Source organism: Danio rerio, chromosome 8 (assembly GCF_049306965.1).
Source record: "Danio rerio strain Tuebingen ecotype United States chromosome 8, GRCz12tu, whole genome shotgun sequence".
Classification (NCBI taxonomy): domain Eukaryota; kingdom Metazoa; phylum Chordata; class Actinopteri; order Cypriniformes; family Danionidae; genus Danio; species Danio rerio.
The window spans coordinates 29,680,663-29,706,875 of NC_133183.1; the positions used below are offsets into that span (position 1 = coordinate 29,680,663).

At 36.3% G+C, this 26,213-nt stretch overlaps 2 protein-coding genes across 2 annotated transcripts in view; one reads left to right on the forward strand and one right to left on the reverse strand.

Annotated features, from left to right (window-relative positions):
- Nucleotides 1-26,213, reverse strand: part of mov10b.1 (Mov10 RNA helicase b, tandem duplicate 1) — a 391,861-nt gene that overhangs the window by 83,720 nt on the left and 281,928 nt on the right. The window lies entirely within an intron of this gene.
- wnt2bb (wingless-type MMTV integration site family, member 2Bb) lies at nucleotides 836-26,071 on the forward strand. The gene is given in 5 exon segments (NM_001044344.1): nucleotides 836-1,254; nucleotides 7,015-7,235; nucleotides 13,256-13,533; nucleotides 18,708-18,972; nucleotides 25,842-26,071. Coding segments are annotated over 5 exon segments (1,191 nt in total). The 5' UTR covers nucleotides 836-1,057.

Genomic DNA, 26,213 nt, shown 5'->3' on the forward strand with positions numbered 1-26,213 from the left:
AATATATATATATATATATATATATATATATATATATATATATATATATATATATATATATATATATATATACATATAACATTTAAGTGCCAAATTTTCTCATTCATTGCATTTTATTGTCTTTAATGTGAAAGTAGTGAACATAAATATAGGAGTCTCGGGAAAAAATGCTCATTTTAGAAGAAAATTTCACATGGCACTTAAAGGTTTTTAAATCTAAACTCTTATATAGATTAGTTGGCCTATTCATTTAATTAATGATCGGACGTTTTTAATAAGTGTCGGAAAACAAATATTGCTTTGACATGATCACACGACTTTGTAAAAAAAAAAAAATCAATAGTTTCTCATTTCCTCATATCATGCATATTTATCTGCGTTCGTGAGCGTGAACTCCAGCATAATGAGGATGCTGCGTGTTGTCCAGCAGGTGAAAGCAGCGCGGCGCGTGTCTCCACTGACCAGCGAACTCAAGCTTCCCCGGGGCTCCGCTCTCTGAGAGCTTTACCCAATAAGAGCGTAGAGACGGCGGGCTGTCAACATTCCTATCGCCCCTCTCTCTCTCTCTCTCCCCCCGTCGCCCACCCCTTCGGTCTGCAGTTCGCACAGTTCATCGCCCCGGTTTATCTCGCGCAGTCTGCTATCAGCGCTCGCAGACTCCAATGGAAAAACGGAGAGGCGCGTGTTTCACAGCCCTGCCTGAACGCAAAACGTGGGGAGAACAAGTGGGAAAGTTGGCACTCTTTCTGATCAAATTGCACCTCACCGAGACTTCATCTGTTCCCAAGAGGAGGTGAAAAAAGAAAAGAAAGCGCTCTCTGAACCTGCCGTCTGGCTTGGATTATTTCTGCTGCGGTTGCCAGATCTCGGGGAATACTTTTATATGGCACACGCTAATTCCCGGGCAGATACATGATATCCGTCCGTGCATCGATCGCACGGAGCGCTGAATCTAAAGCCCAAACTTCAGCAGGTCCCCGCAGACCTAAAGGTCTACACCGGTTTCCGACACCACACAATCGTGTTTTCTTATCACCGCTGGAGGACACGCTCAACAATGTTCGGCTGCGGTGAAGTTCTTGGGTCGCCCCGAATTCTCGTCAGGTCGAGCGCTGCTCCCGGAGGCACAGGATTAAGACATATAATCAGAAACAGCTCAGGCTCATCGTACGGTCCCCGTGCGTCCTCGCGATTGTGTTGCGCGCTCCTGTTCCTTCTTCTCATCCTCACACCGCGCGTGGACTCGTCCTGGTGGTGAGTATAGTCCAGCATCCCCGCGCGCCGCCGCTGGCGCACAACGCGCGCACAAACCGGCTGTTTTTACCTGCTTACTGAAACCGAGCTGTTGTCATTTGTGAGGCTGAACATTTGGAAATGTTTATCATTGGCATGGATGTGTTGTGCATTATTATTTATTCTTCCATATTTGTTCAATGACAAGTAGCCTAAGATGTGTGTGCTCTTGCGACACAAGGATAAGAAGTAATGAGATGTATATTTAAAACATACCTGCCTTTAAATGGTAGTTTTAAAACAATTTCTGTCAGTAATTTTAAGAGGGAGGTATGATGAGGATCGTCGTGCAGTTGATTTGCTTGGCGCACTTAGCAAAAACACAGTTAGCCAAACATAAACCAGCCTTTCTAAAATATGTTTTAAACAAAACTGCTTTATACAAATACAGCCTTGTCTTATGTAAATGTAAAAGTGGTAAACACAATTTTGTCACTCTGTATCCTGACGGAAATTCATGGTTTATTTGTGGTTACCACACAAGAACTATCATTTTAGTTTTGTTTGTTGAAAACTATGGTTAATTTTCTTAAGCGAGCTTCTGTTTAGCATGGTCTGAATAACTTGTTTAACTTTTGTGGTGACTAAAACACTGTTTTTACTTTGAAATCGTTGATGTAGTATAGCCTATATACATATAGTTATATGTGAAAGAAAAGCATATTCTTCTGAGACCCCCAACCTTTTGTTTTTATTTCTTTTGGGGATGTTCAAACCCTAATTATGGGGTTCAGACCCCCCTCAAACTCCTCATAATTTACTCCCTGGTGGTGCGTAGACAGGGCTTGGGAGATGGCAGTCAACCCAAGTCTACTAAAAAGAACACACACGTTACGCTTGGTGCAGGAACGCAGCTTCACCACAACCCTCACCAAAATATTGGCATTTAAAAAGCAATTATTGTAGAAACACACAAAGCATGCACTTCTCCCCCACAAAAATCATTTTAAATGCTCGAGAGAGGGATGGGGTTTTCCCCAGAGCTTGTGCTTATGTATAGTAACAGGCCCTGCACATCATTATATCAGAGTTATGGGTTGGGTTTTCATGGTGTGCTTGAGGTGTCGTGCCAGCCAATAACAGAGGAATAAATTAAATAACTGCAATATGTGTCAGGCAGGCCACCTCCTGCTTAAACACACACACACACACATACACACACACTTAGCTGGTGACTACAGCATCATGAATAAAGCACCAGACACATGCTCGTTGCTCATATAGTTAAGCAGTTAGGTTTTATGTATAATATAATATAGTTATAGTAATATAAAGGTTAATGTAATGGTTTATTATTTATTTATTTATTTGCTGATCATATCAAGTAAAAACTCAAAATCCCTGTAGTTCAGCACTCTGTGTTGAAGATCATATGTTCATTATGCATTTACAGCTGTGTCTGGCATTATGGTCCTTTCTAACACCTAAGAAATCAGTTTAATGTTGAGTTTGATGTGTATACAACTGGAATTAAAGAAGCCAGTGGAAATCAAGTCCTTTGTCACTATCGTGGCGCAATAAGTCAGACTGACATTCCCAATGTGAGGCACTCATCAGAGCCAGAGAGAAAGGGATCTTTTGCTCCCTCGTTTTCTCTCTCTGATCTGCTCATCCATCACTTTAAGCAGACAGAGCAGGAATCCTCTTAAGCTACTGGGCGGCCTGTTAGTGTCTCATACTAGTGAACTTATTTCTCTCTATCTCTCACACACACACACACACACACACACACACACACACACACACACACACACACACACACACACACACACACACACACACACACACACTTGTAGAATGGTGTATGTGTTTTCATTTGAAAGTGCGTGTCTTGAAGTAAACTTTATATTTGATCTACAGAAGGAGATTTTGCACCATGTGTTTGGCAAAACTCACAAGTGGAATTAGCTTCTTTACAAGAAATTGGTCGCACCTTAAGGGAATTAATCAATCAATCAGTCAGTCTGTCTGTCTGTCTGTCTGTCAGTCTGTCTGTCTGTCTGTCGGTCTGTCTGTCCATTCGTCTGTCTTTTAAAATGAATACAAGTTTCATTATTAAAAACGTAACTAATAAATAGCACATAAAAATAAAGCTGGGCGATATGGCATAAATGCAATCTCAATAATTATATTCCATATTGAACGATAATGATATATATTTCAACATAAGTTGGTAATGCTTCCAGATTTAAAAGAGTAACCCAACAATGACTGAAGCCACACAAATAAGAGCGTCGATTAAATGGCATAACATTTTTCTGCTGATAAGTTTTTGTTGGCTGAAACATCGGTACATCTCTAATATCAATACACTTTTAGATTCCCATTGTTGCACATTTTGCTGTGTGAGTTGCTCTTAGATCGATAAAGATTTTAAAAAGTCCTAAGCTTATAATGACAATTCGATATAATATCGTTTATCAGACCAGCCCTACATAAGAGATACATTTGTCATATAATCAACCCTCCAGAATATCAGACTCCTTGAAACTTTAGCAGCTTGATTTAAAAGTAGTGGAATGTTATGGATCCTCATAATCTTGAGTTTATTTTTCAATGCTGGAGATTATTTTCTATAAGTTTGCTGTTTTCTCTAATTAACAGAAATGGCAAAATGTGCTAGAAGAAAGGACAAATGTGATAAAGAAGAAAGGAAATAAATTTGGTGCATGTTTCTTCTGTTATTTTGTTAATAGAAGCAACAAATTACTACAGTTGTACATTCTTTACCCAGTCAAGCCTAACCACACACACACACACACAGTGTAAATGAGAGCAGATTTTACTGTGTTTTTACAGCATGTGGTTGTGGTTCCGTGGATAATGATTTACTGCTGGTAAAGCCAATCTGCAGAACAACCACTGTATAAGACACATAGTCCCCATGTGTGTACCTTGTATTTATCACATTTTCCCACAATTTAGCAATACAAGTACATTTTTACCTTGTAGGCACATTGTTTTGTGTGAGGAGAAGGAATATTGTTTGAAATATAGCAACACAAGTAAACTTTTACCTTGTGGGGACATTGTTTTGTGTCGGGAGAATGAATATTGTTTGAATTATAGCAATACAAGTAAACTCTTAGCTTGTGGGGACATTGTTTTGTATTGTGAGAATGAATATTGTTTGAAATATAGCAATACAAGTTAACATTTACCTTGTGGGGACTTTGTTTTGTATTGTGAGAATGAATATTGTTTGAAATATAGCAATACAAGTTAACATTTACCTTGTGGGGACATTGTTTTGTTTAGGCAGAATGAATATTGTTTGAAATATAGCAATACAAGTTAACTTTTACCTTGTGGGGACATTGTTTTGTGTCGTGAGAATGAGTATCGTTTGAATTATAGCTACACAAGTTAACTTTTACCTTGTGGGGACATTGCTTTGTGTGAGGAGAATGAATATCGTTTGAAATATAGTAACACAAGTAAACTTTTACCTTGTGGGGACATTGTTTTGTGTGGGGAGAAGGAATATTGTTTGAAATATAGCAACACAAGTAAACTTTTACCTTGTGGGGACATTGTTTTGTGTCGGGAGAATGAATATTGTTTGAATTATAGCAATACAAGTAAACTCTTATCTTGTGGGGACATTTTTTTGTGTCATGAGAATAAATATTGTTTGAATTATAGCAATACAAGTAAACTTTTACCTTGTGGGGACATTGTTTTGTGTGAGGAGAAGGAATATTGTTTGAAATATAGCAACACAAGTAAACTTTTACCTTGTGGGGACATTGTTTTGTGTGGGGAGAATGAATATTGTTTGAATTATAGCAATACACATAAACTTTTATCTTGTGGGTATATTATTTTCTGTGGGTGTAATGAATATTGTTTGAATTGGTAAAAATGCAGATTGATTCATGTGAGAGTTGGGTTTAGGGAAAGGCAATACAGATTGTACATTTTAACAATCATTACATCTATATGAAGTCCCCATAAAGATGTACAAGTTTGTGTGTGTATGTGTGTGTCCAAACACAAACTATCAAAAAAAAAAAAAAAGCACAGAGTCTGATACCTGCCAATAGTTCCTGTACAGGTAAATAAGGCACTGGAGTGATAGGAATACTCACAAACTTACTTACAATAGTTACTAAATCTTGTTGTATGACTTTTGTGTGAAAGCTGTGAACTATCTTGATTTGTTGTGGTTCGGGTTTGTACAAGAAAGATTGATGTCTGATATGCCAGTTTTTGTTGGCATTAAACAAACAGATAATGACTATTATAACCAACACAGGCTCATTCTGAAAACGTAGCCCTATATACGTTGTATATAGCCAGAAGTATGTATATCTGCATATGGCTAAGGGGGGTATGACGCTATTCCCGCTGTTACCAGTTTGTCCAGTTAACTCGTTATGTACGTCTGTGGACTTGAGATGCAGAGAGGAGTTGGTGTTTGAGTCCGGCAAAAAACAGTTCCAGAAAGTGAAGACAAAAAGAAAGACAAAAGCAGAAGCCAAAAAAAAAAATGAAATAAACAAGTAAATAACAGGGTGAGAATGTGGTGAAATCTGAAAACATGGTAAAAATCAGGTGAGGGCTTTTGTTTTTTGGATTGCATTTTAAAACTCTGTTGGGTTTAGGGAAGTGGGTTGGCGCTGGTCAATTGATGCTTTTAAAAACACTAATGGTTGGGTTTATGGAAGGAGGAGGGTGGGCCAGTCGATCAGTCATTCAGTCAGTCAGTCAGTCAAACGGTGGCCTCTGGTGGATTTACGGGCAGGCATGAATGACAGTCCCAAAAGAAATTTGAGATCTCAAAAATTATACACAAGTGTTTTGCGAAATCAAAAACTGCAATACAACGTAGCTCCTGGGACATATTTGGTGCTCTCCAGAAATGTATACAGTAGTACATTTTCAGAATGAGCCTGGGTTGATTACAATAGGAATGCAAAGAGTAAAATAAAGAGAGATAATAAGCTTAATTGTACCAAAACTTGTTTGTCTGCTCTATTGTCTGTTTAGCTGATTGTATTAGATATTGTTCATCCGAAAGGTATTGTCTATCCAAAAATGTAACGTTTACTCACCATCAAGTCATCCAGTTTAGCTGACTTTTTTTCAGTAGAACATTAACAAAGACTTTCATCTAAATCTGTGGTAATTTATGATTCATAAAATTCAATGATTAGATTTTAGACTAAAACAGAATAAAACACATGAACACACATGCAGCCAAAAAATAATTATGACCTGTGGCTCCTGATGGTTCAATGAGGTCTGATGAAATAAAAAGATCAGTGTGTGTATATTATTACTATTATTATTTACAATATTATTACCTTTAATCCACAGCCTTGGGTGAGCAATCAATTTTGAAATCGCAGCAAACAATAATAGCGCTAATCTGTAATATCAGACTATTGCCTAAAAGTTACAATAAAATGCTATAGGGCCAGATCTGTCAATGTTGAACTTATTATGCACATGCCTTCAAATAAATCATAAATAATGGCTGGTTTGTGAATGTCTGTTTATGACACATGTCAGTTTGCCTAACTTCTCTCTGAAATTCTCCAAATAAGTGGTAAGATTCTGGGAATTATCGAACTCAATCATCAGATTTTTTGGCATCAGTATGTGCGTAATCACTGAATGTTTACTGATTCAGCACTTTCTCTACCATTTGGCAAAAAAAAAAAAAAACTGACTGGAGCAATTCAGAAATTAAGCCTGTGTTTTTGTGTGTTTCAGGTATATTGGAGCCCTTGGTGCACGTGTGATCTGTGACAATATTCCTGGGCTGGTGAATAAACAGAGACAGTTGTGTCAGAAATATCCTGACATCATGCAATCGATAGGTGGTGGCGCTAAGGAGTGGATTCGAGAGTGCCAGTATCAGTTTCGTCATCACCGCTGGAATTGCAGTGCCCTGGACAGAGACCATACTGTTTTTGGGAGAGTAATACAGCGCAGTAAGTATTAGAAATGTGTCTGTGGTTTTGTGTTTTGGAGAAGGTCAAGGTCATTATCAATAGTTCACAAAAAAAAAAAAATTCAATTCTGTCATTATTAACCCGGCCTGAAGTTGCTTTAAAGCTGTATAAGTGTTTTTTTTTCTACTGGACATGAATGAGATTTTGGTAATCAAACATTTGCTGGTCTACACTTAGAATAATACTGCAGAAATTAGTCAACTAGTTACCAACATTCTGAAGAGAATCTTCTTGTAGAACACATAAAAATGATAGAGGTTTAGAACAACCTGAGGATGAGTAAATGATTACAGAATTTATTGGGTTTACTATCTAATTAATGATGAAAAAAGTTAAATACACTGCAAAAAGTTTCCTGTAGCTTGTGATTTATGGTTATTTGTGGTATATTTATAATTTAAAAATGTATAATGGGTCCTTGAGTACTGCTTTGCTAACTTTTTGAGCTTTATTGACATTTAAACTTGTCTGGTTTGGTGATGTAAGTTATGGGACAAAAGCTGAATAATGGGCTTTCAGTATTCCTTCAAAACGACATAAAAACACAAAATAATTTGATGTCAACTGGCTACCCTGACGTCAAAACAACATCAAATTGATAAATAATATTTAGGACAAAAAAACACATCGATGTTTGATGTGTTTTTTTGACGCCAATATTAGATGTCAAAACTAGAAGGTAGTTTACATACATCATAATCATACAAAATCCAGTGTAAATGTTTAATTTAAGCATTCAAATGAAAACAACATTTGTTATATTGTAATACTTGTGTTGTTGTTTTGGTGGTCAAAAGGGTATGAATGTTTGGATGTCAAATGAATGTCAAGATTTTCACATCAAATCGATTTGCATTTTTAACATGTTTTTATGTCACTGTCAAATTGATATCATTTTGACATCAAGGTGCCCACTGGGATGCTTTCTGTACTGTTATGCTATTTTAAAGTATACTATTTTATATACAGAATTGTCTTTGAAACTACAAAAATATCAATAACAGTCACTTTGTTAAACTGCAGATTAAAAATTTCAACAGCAAAAGTTGTCAAACATGAGATACAGTATACGAAACGCTCAGTCAACAGATGTTTAGTGTATTTAGTTATTAGAGTGTAAAATATAAATATAAATATTATATTCCGAGAAGTTATGCAATAGAAGTTTTAAAGCATATTACTTATAAAAAAGTTTATTTTAAACTATAAGGTAGTGTTTTAGTCAGCTTTTATAATTATATTGATTCAGTCTTATATATAAAGTACATAAGTACAATAACAGTGATATAATGTTCCACAGCAAAAAGGAGAATGCGCTCCTAAATGTTACCAAAAAATAAAGGTAAATGAAAATCTTCTGGTTCATGCACAATTTAATATCAACAGGTTAGAACTGTATGTTAAACCGAAAAAATTAAAACAGTTTCTCAAATTTTAAATCATTGACACTTCATTAATATTTTGACTTAACTTAATAATTATATAATGGAGTTATGACAAAATTATTGGGCTGTGTCCTAGGCTGCTGATAAAACATGGACCTCCATTCTGGTTTTGTATGACCAAACTGATTGCTTTGAAATGTATAGTACTCAGAATGCTGTATAGCTGTTACTGGGAGAGTACAGTGAGAAGTAATTAAAGTGAAGTAGGTTGTAGTAATGTTGTTATATATAAAGGAGTGTATGAGGTTACTTAACGCATAATGCCATGAATTCCATCATTTTGGTTGCCGTACCTGATGAAGAATGTCAGTATTTCACGTCAATATGATGTTGGATTTTGTTGGATCAATATGACTTGATATTGGATTTTGGCCAATTTCCAACACAACCTAATATCAACCAAATATCAACGTCATTTGATGTTGTTATTTTGACGTTGTTATTTTGACGTCATCCTAAGATGCTGACTAGACATTGAACTTTGATCACCTGATTGTCATGACCTAAATCTAACCTAATATTAACATCTTATGACGTTGTGTGCCTGCTGGCATTGTATGACCACCTTCCCTGCATTTTTCAAAACTGATTATTGTTTTGCCCAATCCTGACCCTCCTGATAGTAAAGACAATAGTGCTCTGTTTCCACCTGGTATTAGAATGCGTTTTCAGTGACATGATCACAACCTATCAAATGCATCATTTGTGACTATTTGTGTTCAAGAGCCTTCCTTCTTATTTTGGCATCCCTTAGTGGGAATGTTCAAAATGACACACGAGTATTATTAAATGAGCAAACACCTATTACACAGCTTACTCAAAAACAGGAAAGCAAGAAAATGAAAAGGATGAGGGCAATAATTTATCCAATCTGTATTCATCTACCTCTGAATGATATTTTATACCGCATTTTAGACACCATTTACACCTGGATTTAGTAATTGTAACTTTTTAAATGTCTTTGTCAGTTTTTAATTTATGTAACTACTATATGAAAGTTTTCATCTCTTTGTAAATGAATTAATGAACCAAATTAGATATCACTAATCTCATACTTGTGTAAATGTGATTACAAAATAAACATAAAATATTTAGAATATTTCAAGTTTACCATGTTATTAACAAGTTTTGGATCACAAACGTTTCATATAATTGTAAAGCTGTAAAAAATATCAACGATGTGCTTATTTTTCCATTTAAATTTTGCTATTATTAAGTATTTGACATATTGCATATGTTCAATATTCAAATTTTGCCATCTTTCAGTTAAATATATTGGCATTGAATATTTGTTGAGAGGGATGTATGCATTTGTATGCATTTGTTCATAGTAATATTATAAAATATTTTTTGTTACTTGAATTTTTTTATGAAACCATCAAAAATAAATAAATAAATAAATAAATGCAGCCCTGTTTAGCTTAGACTTTATGATCTCTCTCTGCATTCACTGTCAACATATACTCATCTCATATGATAAATATGGCTTACCACAGTAAATCATTATGTATGAAAATAGTATAATGACATTTTAAGCAGATATTTTCTTCAATGTGTCCAGTGCTGTTTATCATCGCGTGATATTAATGAAAACGACCCATAACTCAAAGGAAAATCCAGCCACGTTCACACAAATCCCTGGCCAGGTGTAATAAACAGACAAAAGCCCACAGGATCGCTTAATTCAGCCTGAACCTGAAGTTTACTCAAGAAATCGGCACTGTAAATGTGCTTTCTGTTTGGCTTTCATACAACGTTCCGAAGATCCCTGTGCGAAAATATCACCCCTCCAGAATCCTCTATGCCTCTTTACCACATAAACAGGCATAGTGGATGTAAATGTTTGGAGAGATGATTCTGGCAGCCCGACAGACTTTTGCAGCACTGTGTGTATTCAGTTTATGAAATGGAATTAGAATCGGAGCATTTGCCAAGCGAAGATTCTCCTGTAAACAGCAACTGCACTATTAAATAAAAATCTATTTTTCTTCAGAGAATATCTTGCTGCATGAATGATGGAGCGATTCAGACACAGATATCCTCCAGATGTCATTAAACTACATTGAAACACATTTGAGCTGCAACAGGAAACTCAAATCGATTTGAGTGCAGCATGAGAAGGACAACTTTACATGAGGATAAGGGCAGGGGGTCCTAAAATAAAATAAAAAATAAATAAACATCAAGTGAACTACTTTAGATGCTTAGTGGAAGTTCTTCATGCACATCAGCATTTTAATAAGTTGCACTTAAATGTTCTTTAAAAATAACAATTTTCATTTATTTTGATAGTATGTTCAACCTAAAAAACTAAATAATCTAGGCTTATAATATATGTTTTTCAATGTGGCACAATTACTGTAACTACTAATAATAAATATTAGTAACATTAATTTAATGTTATAATTGGGACACACACTCACCGGCCACTTTATTAGGTACACCTTACTACTGGTTTGGACGCACTTTTGCCTTCAGTACTGCCTTAACCCTTCATGGCTTAGAATTAACAAAGTCCTGGAAATATTTCTCAGAGATTTTGGTCCCTATTGACATGATAGCGTCACACATTTGCTGCAGATTTGTATTCTGCAAATCCATAATGCAAATATCCAATTCCTCCACATCCCAAAGGTGCTCTATTGGATTGAGATCTACTGACTGTGACCATTGGAATACTGTGAACTCATTGTCATATTCAAGAAACCAGTCTGAGATGATTTGTGCTTTATAACATGACACATTATCCTGCTTGAAGTAGCCATCAGAAGATGGGTACACTGTGGTCATAAAAGGACGGACATGGTCAGCAACAATACTCGGGTAGGCTGTGGCATTGACACAACGCTCAATTGGTACTAATAGGCCCAAAGTGTGGCAAAAAATATCCCCTACACCATTACACCACCACCAGCAGCCTGAATCGTTGATACAAGGCAGGACAAATCCATGCTTTCATGTTGTTGATGCCAAATTCTGACTCTACCATCCGAATGTCACAGCAGAAATCGAGACTCATCAGACCAGGCAACATTATTCCAATCTTCTTTTGTCCAATTTTAGTGAGTCTTTGGGAATTGTAGCCTTTGTTTACTGTTCTTAGCTGAAATGAGTGGCATCAGGTGTGGTTTTCTGCTGCTGTAGCCCATCCACTTCAAGGTTCGACATTTTGGGCATTAAGAGATGCTTTTCTGCATACATTGGTTGTAACGACTGGTTATTTGAGTTACTGTTGCCTTTCTATCAGCTAGAACCAGTCTGGCCATTCTCCTCTGACTTTTGGCATCAACAAGGCATTTGCGCCAACAGAACTGCCGCACACTGGATATTTTCTCTTTTTCAGACCATTCTCTGTAAACCTTAGAGATGTTTGTGTGTGAAAATCCGAGTAGATCAGCAGTTTCTTAAATACTCAGACCAGCTTCTCTGGCACCAGCATCCATGCCCCATTCAAAGTCACTTAAATCACCTTTCCTCCCCATTCTGATGCTTGGTTTGAACTGCAGCAGATCGTCTTGATCATGTTTACTTGCCTAAATGCATTGAGTTGCTGCCATGTGATTGGCTAATTAGAAAATTGCATAAACGAGTAGTTGGACAGGTGTACCTAATAAAGTGACTAGTGAGTGTACTTTAATGTATACTTTCATAGTCATTCAAATGTTCAGAGGCAGTATAAGATATTTAATGTTTTTGTAAAAAAGGCAATAATTTAATGAAAAAATTCACTAACGAAAATATTGAATTGTGAAATATTATTACAATATTAAAGAACATTTCTTTTTGAAATAGCAATTTTAAAATGTTATTTGGTGCCACATAATCCTTTAGAAGTCATGAGAATGTATATCACGTGACATGTAAACAATGTAAATGTCTTTGATGAATTTATTGTTAAAACCATAAAACTAAGAATATCTTAAAATAAATGAATTCATAAATATAGAAAACCAAAATATTATTCTTATTAATAAAAATCTCAAATTAACTTCTGAATGGCAGTGTTAAAACGTGATTACAAAATGTGTAATAAATAAATTATGGATAACATGTATTTTTTACTTAAACCTGTATTGAGAATGTTGAAAGTCTTTCACATTAGACAAAAATAATACACATTTTTTTAATCACACACTTTTAGTAGAATCACAAAACTGTAAAAAAAAAAAAAACATACATTCCTTGTAACTCTCATCATTTACACTTGGGTATTTTTCTTACATTCAGCAGCCTAAATAAAGGAATCAGCATGAGTGACATTAGTCCAAACATGCAGAACGCTTAGAAATAGTAGGTTAAGGGTAGAAAATATCTGTGGCAGTTCACTATCAGACGGCTAGCCTTCAAACAATTTATCCAAGCAGAGAATGGGCCACCCTGGAGGGATTAGGCCTGTACTAATATTTAAACCAAACACTCAGGGTCCAGTCTTACCCCTATAGCTGGGAAAAAATGTGAAGTTCTGTTGTGCGATTATATAAGATCCGAGGGTAAATTAAGCTAATTAAGAATCGAAATGTGTTTAATGTGGCTTCATGATTGTTGTTTTTTCAGGTAGTCGTGAGGCAGCGTTCGTATACGCGATCTCCTCGGCTGGTGTGGTTTTCGCTATTACCCGCGCTTGCAGTCAAGGGGAGTTGAAGGCGTGCAACTGTGACCCACAGAAACGTGGACGAGCCAGTGACGAACGAGGAGAGTTTGACTGGGGAGGCTGTAGTGACAACATCAACTATGGGATAAAGTTCGCCAAAGCCTTCATAGATGCCAAAGAGCGAACTGTGAAAGACGCACGAGCGCTCATGAACCTTCATAACAACCGCTGTGGAAGAATGGTGAGAACGAAGGTTATATGACATATTAAAGTTGATTTAGGCCATGTCCACAAATAAATGAGTATTTTTATAAATGGTGTTTTCCTCACTTTTGTTTTTTTAAAAAAATCTCTGTCCACATGAAAATGCCAAAACGCACTGGGATGCGTGTTGAAGGCACACCCGACCAACAGGCGGCCGTAATGACACTTTTATACTGAAATGCGGAAATAAGTATTTGTATGAGTAAATTCTATAAAATCAAAGCAAACATGAGTACAGAGGCAGATTACTCCCTGTGGGCAAATGGCACAGAATATGTGATGCGTTTGCCGAGAATGTGCAGAATTTTTCCTCTTTTGCGTCTTTCACGTTTGGTGTGAACTCAGCCGTGTTGGCCGTTCAGAAAAGAGAAAACAGCATGCCTCCTGATGTCATGAGGTGAAAATTCTGGTTGTAGTGTTCATACGACGACACTGTACCCGGAGTTTTTGAAAATCTTTACACTGGTCGGAGTTTTTTTCCAGTTTCAGTCACCCGACACTGGGTATTCGTGTAGATAAACAGCGAAATCCTGTAGAAAAAAAATGCGGTTTTAAAATTACCCATTTTCATGTAGACATGGCCTTAAATAATGCTGAAGTATACAGTTGAAGTCAGCATTATTAACCCTCTAAATTATTAGCCCGCCTGTTTATTTTTTCCCCAATTTTTGTTTAACGGAGAGAAGAAAATTTCAACACATTTCTAAGCATAATAGTTTTAATAACCCATCTCTAATAACTGATTTGTTTTATCTTTGCCATGATGACAGTAAATAATATTTGACTAGATATTTTTCAAGACACTTCTGTACAGCTTAAATCGACATTTAAAGGCTTAACTAGGTTAATTAGGTTAACTTGGCAGGTTAGGATAATAAGGCAAGTTATTCTATAATGAGGGTTTGTTCTGTAGATTATTGAAAAAAATAGCCTAAAGGGGCTAATAATTTTGACCTTAAATTGGTTTTAAAAAAATTAAAAACTGCTTTTACTCTAGCCGAAATAAAACAAATAAGACTTTCTCAAGAAGAAAAAAATATGATTGGACATACTGTGAAAATGTACTTGCTCTTTTAAACATTATTTGGGAAATATTTAAACAAGAAAAAAAAAAAAAAGGGGGGGGGGGGGGGGCTAATAAGTCTGACGCCAACTGTACATATTAAGATGAAATAGTGTTAATTCTGATGCTGTGCTCATAAAATACTTTAATAATTTATAGTAAGTACTGGAATGTTTTTGAACTACATGGTAGTGAAGTACTCAAATTAATGTGCTGTGTATATATAGTTTAGACCTAGACCTTATTTACACACGACACACGACACTGCTTCACTGATCAAACAATAGTAACTCCACTACAAATATCTGATCATTTCCTTCTGTCTCTCAACATCCACATTACTCCTGAGCCGCCACACACTCCAACACTGGTTACCTTTCGCAGAAACCTACGATCTCTCTCACCCAATAGACTATCCACCATTGTTTCAGACTCTCTTCCTCCATCTCGCAAACTCGCTGCACTTGATTCGAACAGTGCCACTAATACACTCTGCTCCACACTAGCATCATGTCTAGACCGATTATGTCCTCTTGCATCCAGGCCAGCCCGTGCCAGTCCTCCTGCACCCTGGCTCTCGGATGCTCTCCGTGAGCATCGCTCAAAACTTCGGGCTGCAGAGAGAATTTGGCGGAAAACTAAAAATCCTGCACACCTCTTAACATACCAAACTCTTCTGTCCTCTTTCTCAGCTGAGGTTACTTCTGCAAAGCAGACGTATTACCGTCTGAAAATCAACAATGCCACTAATCCTCGCCTACTTTTTAAAACATTTTCCTCCCTCCTCTATCCTCCTCCTCCACCCGCATCCTCCACACTTACTACTGATGACTTTGCTACATTCTTCTGCACCAAAACTGCAAAAATCAGTGCTCAATTTGCTGCACCTACAACAAACACGCAAGATACAACACCAACACCACACACACTCACCTCCTTTTCTCAGCTCTCTGAGTCTGAGGTGTCCAAACTTGTGCTATCTAGCCATGCAACCACCTGTCCACTCGATCCCATTCCCTCTCATCTCTTGCAAGCCATCTCTCCTGCAGTCATACCAACACTGACTCACATAATTAACACATCTCTTGACTCTGGTTTATTCCCCACTACATTTAAGCAGGCTAGGGTAACTCCACTGCTAAAGAAACCCAACCTGGACCATACGCTACTTGAAAACTACAGACCAGTATCCCTGCTTCCATTCATGGCCAAGATTCTGGAGAAAGTAGTGTTCAATCAAGTCCTGGACTTTCTTACTCAAAACAATCTCATGGACAACAAGCAATCCGGCTTTAAGAAAGGCCACTCAACTGAGACTGCCCTGCTCTCGGTCGTGGAGGATCTCAGACTGGCTAAAGCAGACTCTAAATCATCAGTCCTCATCTTGCTGGACTTGTCAGCTGCTTTTGACACTGTCAACCACCAGATCCTGCTATCTACGCTTGAGTCACTGGGCGTTGCGGGCACTGTTATACAATGGTTTAGATCTTACCTCTCTGACAGGTCATTCAGGGTGTCTTGGAGGGGAGAGGTGTCCAACCTACAGCATCTAAACACTGGGGTACCTCAAGGCTCTGTTCTTGGGCCACTTCTCTTCTCCATCTACACATCATCTCTAGGACCAGTCATCCAGAGACATGGATTCTCCTACCACTGCTATGCTGATGACACCCAGCTATACCTCTCTTTTCATCCTGATGATCCCTCGGTTCCAGCTCGTATCTCAGCCTGCCTGTTGGATATTTCACACTGGATGAAAGATCATCATCTTCAGCTGAACCTCGCAAAAACGGAAATGCTTGTAGTTTCTGCCAACCCGACTCTACACCATAACTTTTCAATCCAGATGGATGGGGCAACCATTACTGCATCCAAAATGGTGAAAAGCCTTGGAGTAACGATTGATGACCAACTAAACTTCTCTGACCACATTTCTAGAACTGCTCGATCGTGCAGATTCGCACTCTATAACATCAGAAAGATCCGACCCTTCTTATCTGAACATGCAGCTCAACTCCTTGTTCAAGCTCTTGTTCTCTCCAAACTGGATTACTGCAACTCTCTACTAGCTGGGCTTCCAGCTAACTCTATCAAGCCTCTTCAACTGCTCCAGAATGCAGCAGCACGAGTTGTCTTCAATGAACCTAAACGAGCACATGTCACTCCACTGCTAGTCCGTTTGCACTGGCTGCCAGTTGCTGCTCGCATCAAATTCAAAACTCTGATGTTTGCCTACAAAGTGACTTCTGGCCTAGCACCTTCTTATCTGCACTCACTTCTGCAGATCTATGTGCCCTCCAGAAACTTGCGTTCTGTGAATGAACGTCGCCTCGTGGTTCCATCCCAAAGAGGGAAAAAATCACTTTCGCGAACGCTCACGCTCAATCTGCCCAGTTGGTGGAATGAACTCCCTAACTGCATCAGAACAGCAGAGTCACTCGCTATTTTCAAGAAACGACTAAAAACTCAACTATTTAGTCTCCACTTCACTTCCTAAGCTGCAATTGCCTCTTTGAATATCACACTAATTGTAAAAAAAAAAAAAAAAAAAAAAAAAAAAACTACTAACACTTCCCTTCTTAGACTTTACAGACCTGAAACTTGCCTTTAGTACTTATTCATTGTTGCTCTTGGTTGTGTAAATTGCTTCCTTGTCCTCATTTGTAAGTCGCTTTGGATAAAAGCGTCTGCTAAATGACTAAATGTAAATGTAAATGTAAATGTACTGTAGTAGGCTAAAGTATACTATGGTAATTACCATTAATTCATGATAGTTAATAATGATGGTTAATCCGAGAATTAACCGGCAACTTATCCAGCACGCTTTTACACAGTGGATGCCCTTCCAGCCACAACCCATCTCTAAGAAACATTCACACACACTCATACATTAGCCTACCCAATTTACCTGTACCGCATGTCTTTGGACTGTAATGGAAACCAGAGCACCCGGAGGAAAAATATGCAAACTCTACACAGAAAACACCAACTGACCCAGCCCTGGCTCAAACCAGCAACCTTCTTGCTGTGAGGCAACAGCACTACCTACTGCGCCACTGCATTGCCCTGAGTTTATGTTGCTTCGATTAATTTTATGCAGCTAAGCCACGCTTGCCAAGTAGCTTTTAGCTTAGCGTTTTTAGGTAGCTTATAGCATTTAAATGTTGATTTCACATAGACAGTATAGTGAACAGTATGCACACAACCATTGTTCATTTGTCTAATGTTGAAAATGCGTAATGTTTCATCTTGTCACTTTCAGTTTGAATTTTCCGTGGGAATTTCTATATTTTCAATTAAAAATGACAAAAATTTATAGCAAACCGTTGGGTAAAACTTTAATTTAAGCAACAATTCACATTTAAAACTCGCTTATTACCTGCCTATTTTTTTTCTATAAATATTAGCTGTTTATTTGCACATAAGTAAATCAATTTATAAAATGTCATTTTATTTTATATCCCTAATCCTAACCAATACCTAAACCCAACTACTACTGTACTAACAATCAATAAGCAGCTAGTCAGTAGTCTATTGAGCTACTGTAAAAAGTCTCAGTTAATGGTTCTTAATGGTTTATTAAGAGCCTGAATTGTACATGAAAAAAAAGTGTGGCCAACAGTTAAATGCTTTGCTTTCTTCAATTTTACTCCACATCCTTTAAATTAACTGTGGCTAGTGAGCCCTGCTGCTCAATGGCCTTCTCAATCATTTATCAGATTGATAGGCAGATCAGCCTGTCGTTTTGTCATCCTAAAATCAGAGCTGCATATTGGAGTGTGGCACAGCAGTGCACTCAATTTACTTTTTAGAGGGAATAATAAAACATATAAAAAATTATTTTAAAAGTAGAAGTTGAACTTAAACCTCACTTAAGTCTCCCAAAGAATGTAGACGCTTACAACTAAACAACATTATTTTGGCATATAACTGCTGACATACCACCCATAAATCTAACACTAACATTGTTCTATGATATTCCATTCCTGTAAAAATCCTGTTTACATTCTGCGGCCATTTTTGGCCACATGGAATCTGTTCATATAATTACCACTAGGCCTGTTTTGTTCTGTTTCCCTGTTTTACAGGCTGTAAAGCGCTTTATGAAACTGGAGTGTAAATGTCATGGAGTCAGTGGCTCGTGCACCCTCAGAACCTGCTGGTTGGCAATGTCAGATTTACGTAAAACAGGAGATTACCTTCGCAAGAAGTACAACGGAGCCATCGAGGTCACCATGAACCAAGACGGGACAGGATTTACAGTAGCCAATAAAGACTTTAGAAAAGCCACAAAAAATGACCTGGTGTATTTCGAAAACTCACCTGATTACTGCCTCATGGATAAAACTGCAGGTAAGGAGGAGTAAATACTCATAAACTTTCACATACTCCTTTCAAATACTCTGTGTTAAAAGCTCTCCAAAAGCTAAGGAGCTGCCTCATTGCCTTATTAAACAGGTAGCATGAATTAGGGGTAATAGTTGAGTAAATAGCACATTTATTTATTAAATATTGAATTTATTTATTGTGTTCATTGGGTTAATGTAATGCTACACACAGTATAAATTTAAAGAACAATTCTTTTTTTTATTCATTTCTTATTAAGCTACAAAACAACAAAATAAATCACACTTAGGTTTTTAATAATGCAATTAACACCAGCTAATACTGTGACTCATGCTGTAATCAAGAATTGTAGTATATACTGGATACTTGAAATATAATATTACATTAACATTATATTATAGTGGATGGTGGTAACAACCAAAGAAATCCATATATTCAAAGAAACAAACTAATTAGTTTACAAATTAAGTTATGTGCAATTAAATGAAATGACTCAAGGAAAAAGTATTAAACACTTGAAGAAAGGGAGGCATAGAAAGGCAGTGAAAGCCTAGACAGCAGCTGAAATCTCCTGAAATCTTGAGGGTTATTCAGCAACCCTCTGCTCTTTCTCAGTGTAAATGAATAATAGCTGCTTCAGTCCAACATCTACATTATCAGGATGATGAAGATGAAAACAGGGTGGACATTTCAGCAAGACAATGATCTAAAACACAGCGAGGGAAAATCTTAAATGCTTTCAGAGAAAGAAAATCTAGCTGTTAAATGGCCCAGCCAATCGCCTGACTTGAATTTAATAGAGAATACAAAATAAAGATCAGATTAGATAGACAAGACGCACGGAACCATCAAGTCATTTACACTCTGTTAAAGTCTGTGACAGGCTCACACCTGAGCATTGCATGTGACTTGATTCTCCATATGAGAGGCATCTTAAGCTGTCATCACAAAAAAAATAAAAATAAATTTTATATATATATATATATATATATATATATATATATATATATATATATATATATATATATATATATATATATAAATTTTTTTTATATAAAATATTAAATACATTTTCGTAGTTCAGTGCTTTCTTCTTGTGTCATTTGATTGTTATTTATTTATTTATTGCATTCATTAATTTAATGTAATGCTATGCACAGTATAAATTAAAAGTACAATTATTCTTTTTTATTTATTTGTTATTAAGCAACAAAACAACAAAATATATCACAATTAGGTTTGGCTGACTTTTGCTACACAATATTTGCCTGAATATGAAACTGTTTATTTTAAATTAATTGTATTTTATTACTCTGGCTTAAAAGGTTTAGAACAAACCAAACTCAGATGTTTGAATACTTTGAATAATGTGTTGATAATGACTCGTTTAGTAATAATGCAATTAACACTAACCAATACTGTGACTCATGCAATAGTAATGATGTTAACAGTTAGCTTTGCTGCTGACTCACTCAGTGTTAACAAAGTTAACGTCAATGTTGGATTTTGTGTAGATTTCTCAGAATGAAGAGCTTTTACGAGACTCAGTGCTCAATCTTCCTGATGACGAAATGCATGATTAGTTCCTTGAAAGATCCTGTTTATAAAAGGCTTTAAAGTGTTTAATTTATCAGGACTAATAGACTGGCTCCTGAGTCACCTGTTACAGTCCTCAGAGGATTCTTACTTTTAAGATTTTTAGATGAAGAGGAAGACAGGAGTCAGTAACTGAGGTAAATTAACTCTCACACCTGCCCTGCCCTGAACTAAACCACAAACCTTAAGGGTAAAAAGGGCAATAGAGGCTTTGACGGGGTCAAAAAAGGTGGGATGGGATTCCGTTAATCCTTGATGCTCTCACACACCTCTGTATGTGTCTGAAATTTAAGCACAAATTGTGCAATATATTTTTTTTTAAATATTCCTCTTAAACATTTTAATTTAATTTAATTTTAGCATTTATTTATTATTTATGAGAAATTTTTATTAATTTTTTTGCATGATGAGAGTCTTAAATATTTGTAGGCACAACCATACAATCTGCTGTATTCAGTTCAATTATTTTAAAGCCAAGAACACATTCTGTGTGACAGCCCCCTAAGAAACCAGGTTTACTGGACTCAAATGTAGTTAAAGTGCATAAATTTATTAATTTTACTTAATATTAGCCCATGTTTGGCATAATCTGTTTGAGGTAAGGTGTTGTTGAGATATGTTTAAATTAAAGTTTCCAATAGGATGCAAAAATCAGTTATAAATGACATTGTAGACAACAAAGTGGCATCTCAGATGATTTGGAATGTCCTGAGCAGAGAGAATAGAATGTTTAATGCATTTTTTCATCAATGGGAGGTTTGAGCAACAGGAGCACAGAAACTGTTAACAGCTTTCAAGTAAGACAACATTATCAAAGAGAACAGTATGCTACTCTCAAAAAATAAAGTTTGTTCCAACTACTTATTTAAAATGAGGTGAAACAGCACAATTCTTGAGGGTTTTTTTGAGACAACATGATTGTTTTTAAACTTAAATTTGTAAAAACAAATAAGATAACCTATTTTTTTTAATGTTGCCCCAACACAAAATGATTGTGTGGAACCCAGCATTTTTTACAGTGTACTACTCTCTCATAAATTTAGGTACCAAAGCTGTGACTGGGCCAGTACCAGTACTTGTTTGTAAATAAAGGGTCTATATTCAATCAAAAAAAGATTATGCTGCTCATTCAGACTACTCATTTAAAACAAACTAAAAAAGAACACAATTGATGCAGTTTTTCTGGGAAAGCTTAATTGTTTTATGGCCAATCCACTTAAGTGCGTTATAACTGATTTGCGTTCGGACAACATAAATTAATTTTGTGGAACACTGCATTTTGGTACCCTTAACGTACACATTAGTAACAAAAAGTACAATTACAAATGAATTTTTGTACTCTTATATCTAAGAGTATAGATGAAATTACTCAATGGAGGAATAGTGTTGATTTTTTTACAGCAAAAAACATGCTGCTTTGGAAGCTATTGCTTGTTTACATAATTTTTATTTTATTTATGTTTACATAATTTTAAACAGTGATTGGTTGGGAAACAACATGTAATTTGACAACACAACAAGATTTATTGATTCATAATCTGAAACAGAGTCTATTGTTACAAACAAAAGTATTGTTTAATCTGAACTAGGACTGATTAGTTGACTAAGATAATATATTCCTCCTGTAAATGTATCTTATTATGCTTGCACTCTTGCAGAGTATTGGTCTTAGTCTGTGAAGAATGAATGATAACGGTCCCACTTTATATTAAGTGTCCTTAACTACTATGTACTTACATCAAAAAAATAAATACAATGTACTTACTGTGTTTATAATGTATTTAAGAACACTTGTGGTGCTATTGAGTTGGGATAGAGGTTGGGCAATGGACAAGTTTGGTGGCATGGGTAGGTTTAAGGGTGGGTTAAGTATTAGGGATGGTCAACAGTGTATTTACAAATGTAATTACAAAAGTTAATTACAGATGTAATTACATACATGTATTTAATCAAGCATAAGTACACAGTAAATACATGTATTTACACAATAAGTACATTGTAACAAACTATTAATTCCTGTGTAAGTACATATTAGTTAAGGCCACTTAATATAAAGTGGGACCATGATAACTATAAAGATATATATCATAACTAAATTAGTGTTTACAACAACATATTGCTGTTGATTGTAAGTTTGCTGCCATACTGCCATTTTGTCATCAGCACTTGAAATTCTCAAGCAGGATGGATATTGAATGGCTGTCAATAATTTTATTATTCATTCACTTATTATATATTCTGGAAACAAATCCAACACAATCTCATGGCTATTCGTAGCTTTTTGATTTGCTTATCCCCCAATGACGGTTAGGTTGGGTGCCACGCCTCCTTTTTAAAAATTTTATAGGCTTTCATTTTTTTGAATGTTCATTTTCAAAGTACATTTTCATATGACTGAACTCGTACAAATTCATACAACTTAGCTACTGAACTGACAAAAAGTAAAATAGTTATGTTTCTTCTTGAGATCAGATTAAACAAATCATAGTGAAATTATTCCAGCGTTATCTTTGTGTTTTTTTATTAAAATAATTGTGGTGCAGACTCTAATTTGTGAAATTTGTAATGATTTTTGACATCATGAATTCTTTGGCATCAACAGTTATGGTCTGTGGTGTGAACTGGCCTGCAGCTCATGCGTCAGTCTGTGATGGCTTGAGTGTGTGTTTGGGTCAGACAGACAGCTCACAGCTCAGTGATTTCAGAGGGTCAATGCGCTTACCCCCTAACCAGCACCAGCAGCACCACCACCCCACTGGAATTTGCACCCCAAGGATACAACAGGCTCATTTTTCAAATCCTATTCTTTCAAAGCTGCCAGCACAACCATCACTCTCTGGTTCTCATGGCCGCAGGGCAGGCGGAGATTTTTCTTAACAGATAGACCATTACTGTCCACTGTGTTTAACCTTGCGAAACAACAACATACAGACAGACTCCAAAACACCAAGCTGATTATTTATGGTTGTCTTACTTTCTTTGTTACTTTTGTTTTCAAGTCAGTTTTGAAACAAATAATTTTAAAATAATTATATCCATATATACAAAGAAAACAAAATGAATTAGTTTACAAATGAAGTTATGTGTAATAAAATGAAATGACACAGGGAAAAAAAAGCAATGAACACATGAGGAAGGGAAGGTATAGAAAGCCAGTGAAAGCCCAGGCAGCTGAAATCTCTCAGGAGTTATTTAACAACTCTCTGCCCTTCCTTATTGTAAATGAATATTAGCTGCTTCAGTCTAACATCTACATTATCAGGATGATGAAGATGAAACCAGGGTGGACATTTCAGAAACACAATGATCCTAAACACAGCCTCTCATATGGTTTCAGAGAAAGAAAATCAAGCCGTAGAAGGGCCCAGCCAATCACCTGACTTGAATGTAATAGTAAATGCAAAATAAAAATCAGATTTGATAGAAGAGACCCTTAAAGCCATCAAGACTTTTTGCATTCTGTTGAAGTCTGAGAAAAAATCATACCTGAGCAATGCAGGTGACTTCATTCTACACGTGAGAAACGTCTTTAAGCTGCCATCACCAAAAAGCCTTTTATATGAAGAATGAAATAAATTTCAGTAGTTCAGAGCTTTCTCCTTGTGTCATTTTATTGTTATTACGCATAACTAATTTGACAGATTTTTGGGTTTTGTTTCATTTTTATGTTTGTGTTGTTTGGATATCTGGTGGAAATTCCACGCCAACAGCTCCTTTAGAGCTGTTATTATTATTAATATCATATAGCTGTTAATATTATTCCCGGAAAAAAAAAAACATTACATGTTCAATGTTTATTTACCCTACTCTTAGTAGTGCTGACTAAAGCTTGAATTGAAGCAAAATTGATGCAAAATTTAATAATGAGATTTATTAAAACGTTTATACTAAACATTGATGTAATGGAATAAAATATACAATCAATGTTATCTACCACTGCCAGGGTATTTAGTAATGACAATTAAGTGATCATTTTGTCAATGGTTTTCAGTTCCTGTCTTTGCGACCTACCATTTTACGAGCTGTATGACAGCTTTATGCTTGAACTGTGTGCTGATTGACAGGGCTGCTTCCACCTGAACACAGACCCTCACAGTACAGCATAATATAATGTTATCTACTGTAGGTAAATAAATAATATTTACTTTATGTAAAGAAATACAATTTAAGTTTAAAACAAAACTTACAATGTTTATTTTACTAGCTCACATTGTTATTCGTATAGTGAATAATAAATCTGTTGTATTTAATCTACTGAAAAAATGAGTTTGTTTCGGTAATCTTTAATGAAAATCTGGACCATGTGTTTCCGCCTTGGTTGAGTGGCAGTCCTTCTGTTGATGTCAACCTGTCTGTTATGCGTGTTGCAATGTTCCATTTCAGTTGGAAGGGCATTAATATACTAAAATAAAAGTTCACACACACTTTATGTTCATATTTTGCACAATAATTTGTCACTTGAATTAAACATTCAAACTTCAAACAATACCTTCAAACTTTTTAAACAAACTATCACAACAGTGCAACTTTAATGACCTCATCTGTCAGCATGATGCCAGTGAAAGACAGAGATTGTATTAGATTGTTATTGTATTAAATTGTATTGTGTTTATTTTGTTATTTAGTGGAGGCAGTGTGTTTTGGAGTGTTGCTTGATGTAGTTCACTTAAAGAGCCCCTATTATGCATCAAAAAAGATCATATTTTGCTTTTAGGGGTCTCCAACAACAGGCTGAAATGCATGCAAGGTCAAAAACTGCTTTTTATTGCCTTTTAATATGCATTTTTTTTTACCTAATTGTCCCAATGATTTCCATATGATTTGTTCAGCAATTCATTTGTTCCCGAACTCCTCCTTAGCATGATGCTAATCTGAAAAGAGTGTAATTGGTTTGATAATCCAGTCTGTTGTGATTGGCGTTGCACGTTTACTGCAAGACAAAAAGAGTCATCCATCACGGATTATAAACAATTTTAAAGTAGTCAGAGTGCAGAGTATATGTGTGAGCTCAATGCTGGAGTGCATTAAAGCAATGTAGTTAAACACCAGCGTATTGCTCTATTCTTAACCATGACATTGCAATGCATTGAAAGGGCATTTTCAAAGACCCATATTAGCGCCTCTTAAACAGCCACCAGTGTCATTAATAGCAAATGGTTCTAAATTTTACATATAGTATTTTGTTTAAAGAAATGATGGCAATAAAGAATCTTTACTTTTATTTCTGTATTTATTCATGAGTATTTAACCTGTAATCACTTCTGTTCTGTGCTGTCTAGGTTCATTGGGCACTGCTGGTCGGGTCTGTAACAAGACATCCCGAGGGACAGACGGCTGTGAAGTTATGTGTTGTGGGCGGGGCTACGACACCACACGCTCAAAACGCATCACCAAGTGCGAATGCAAGTTTAAGTGGTGTTGCACTGTAGAGTGCAAAGACTGCGAGGAGGCTGTCGACATTCACACCTGCAAAGCTCCGAAACGTGCGGAATGGCTGGACCAGACCTGAGATACGCCCACTTCCTGTCGATCCTCAGGATTTTGTCCATGGCATTCTGGGATATGAAGTCCATCCCTTGCGAGTTTTCCACCCCGCTCCCCCCCAAAAAAATCCTTCTTTTTTGTTGCATGGCTTTATTTGAACTTATTTT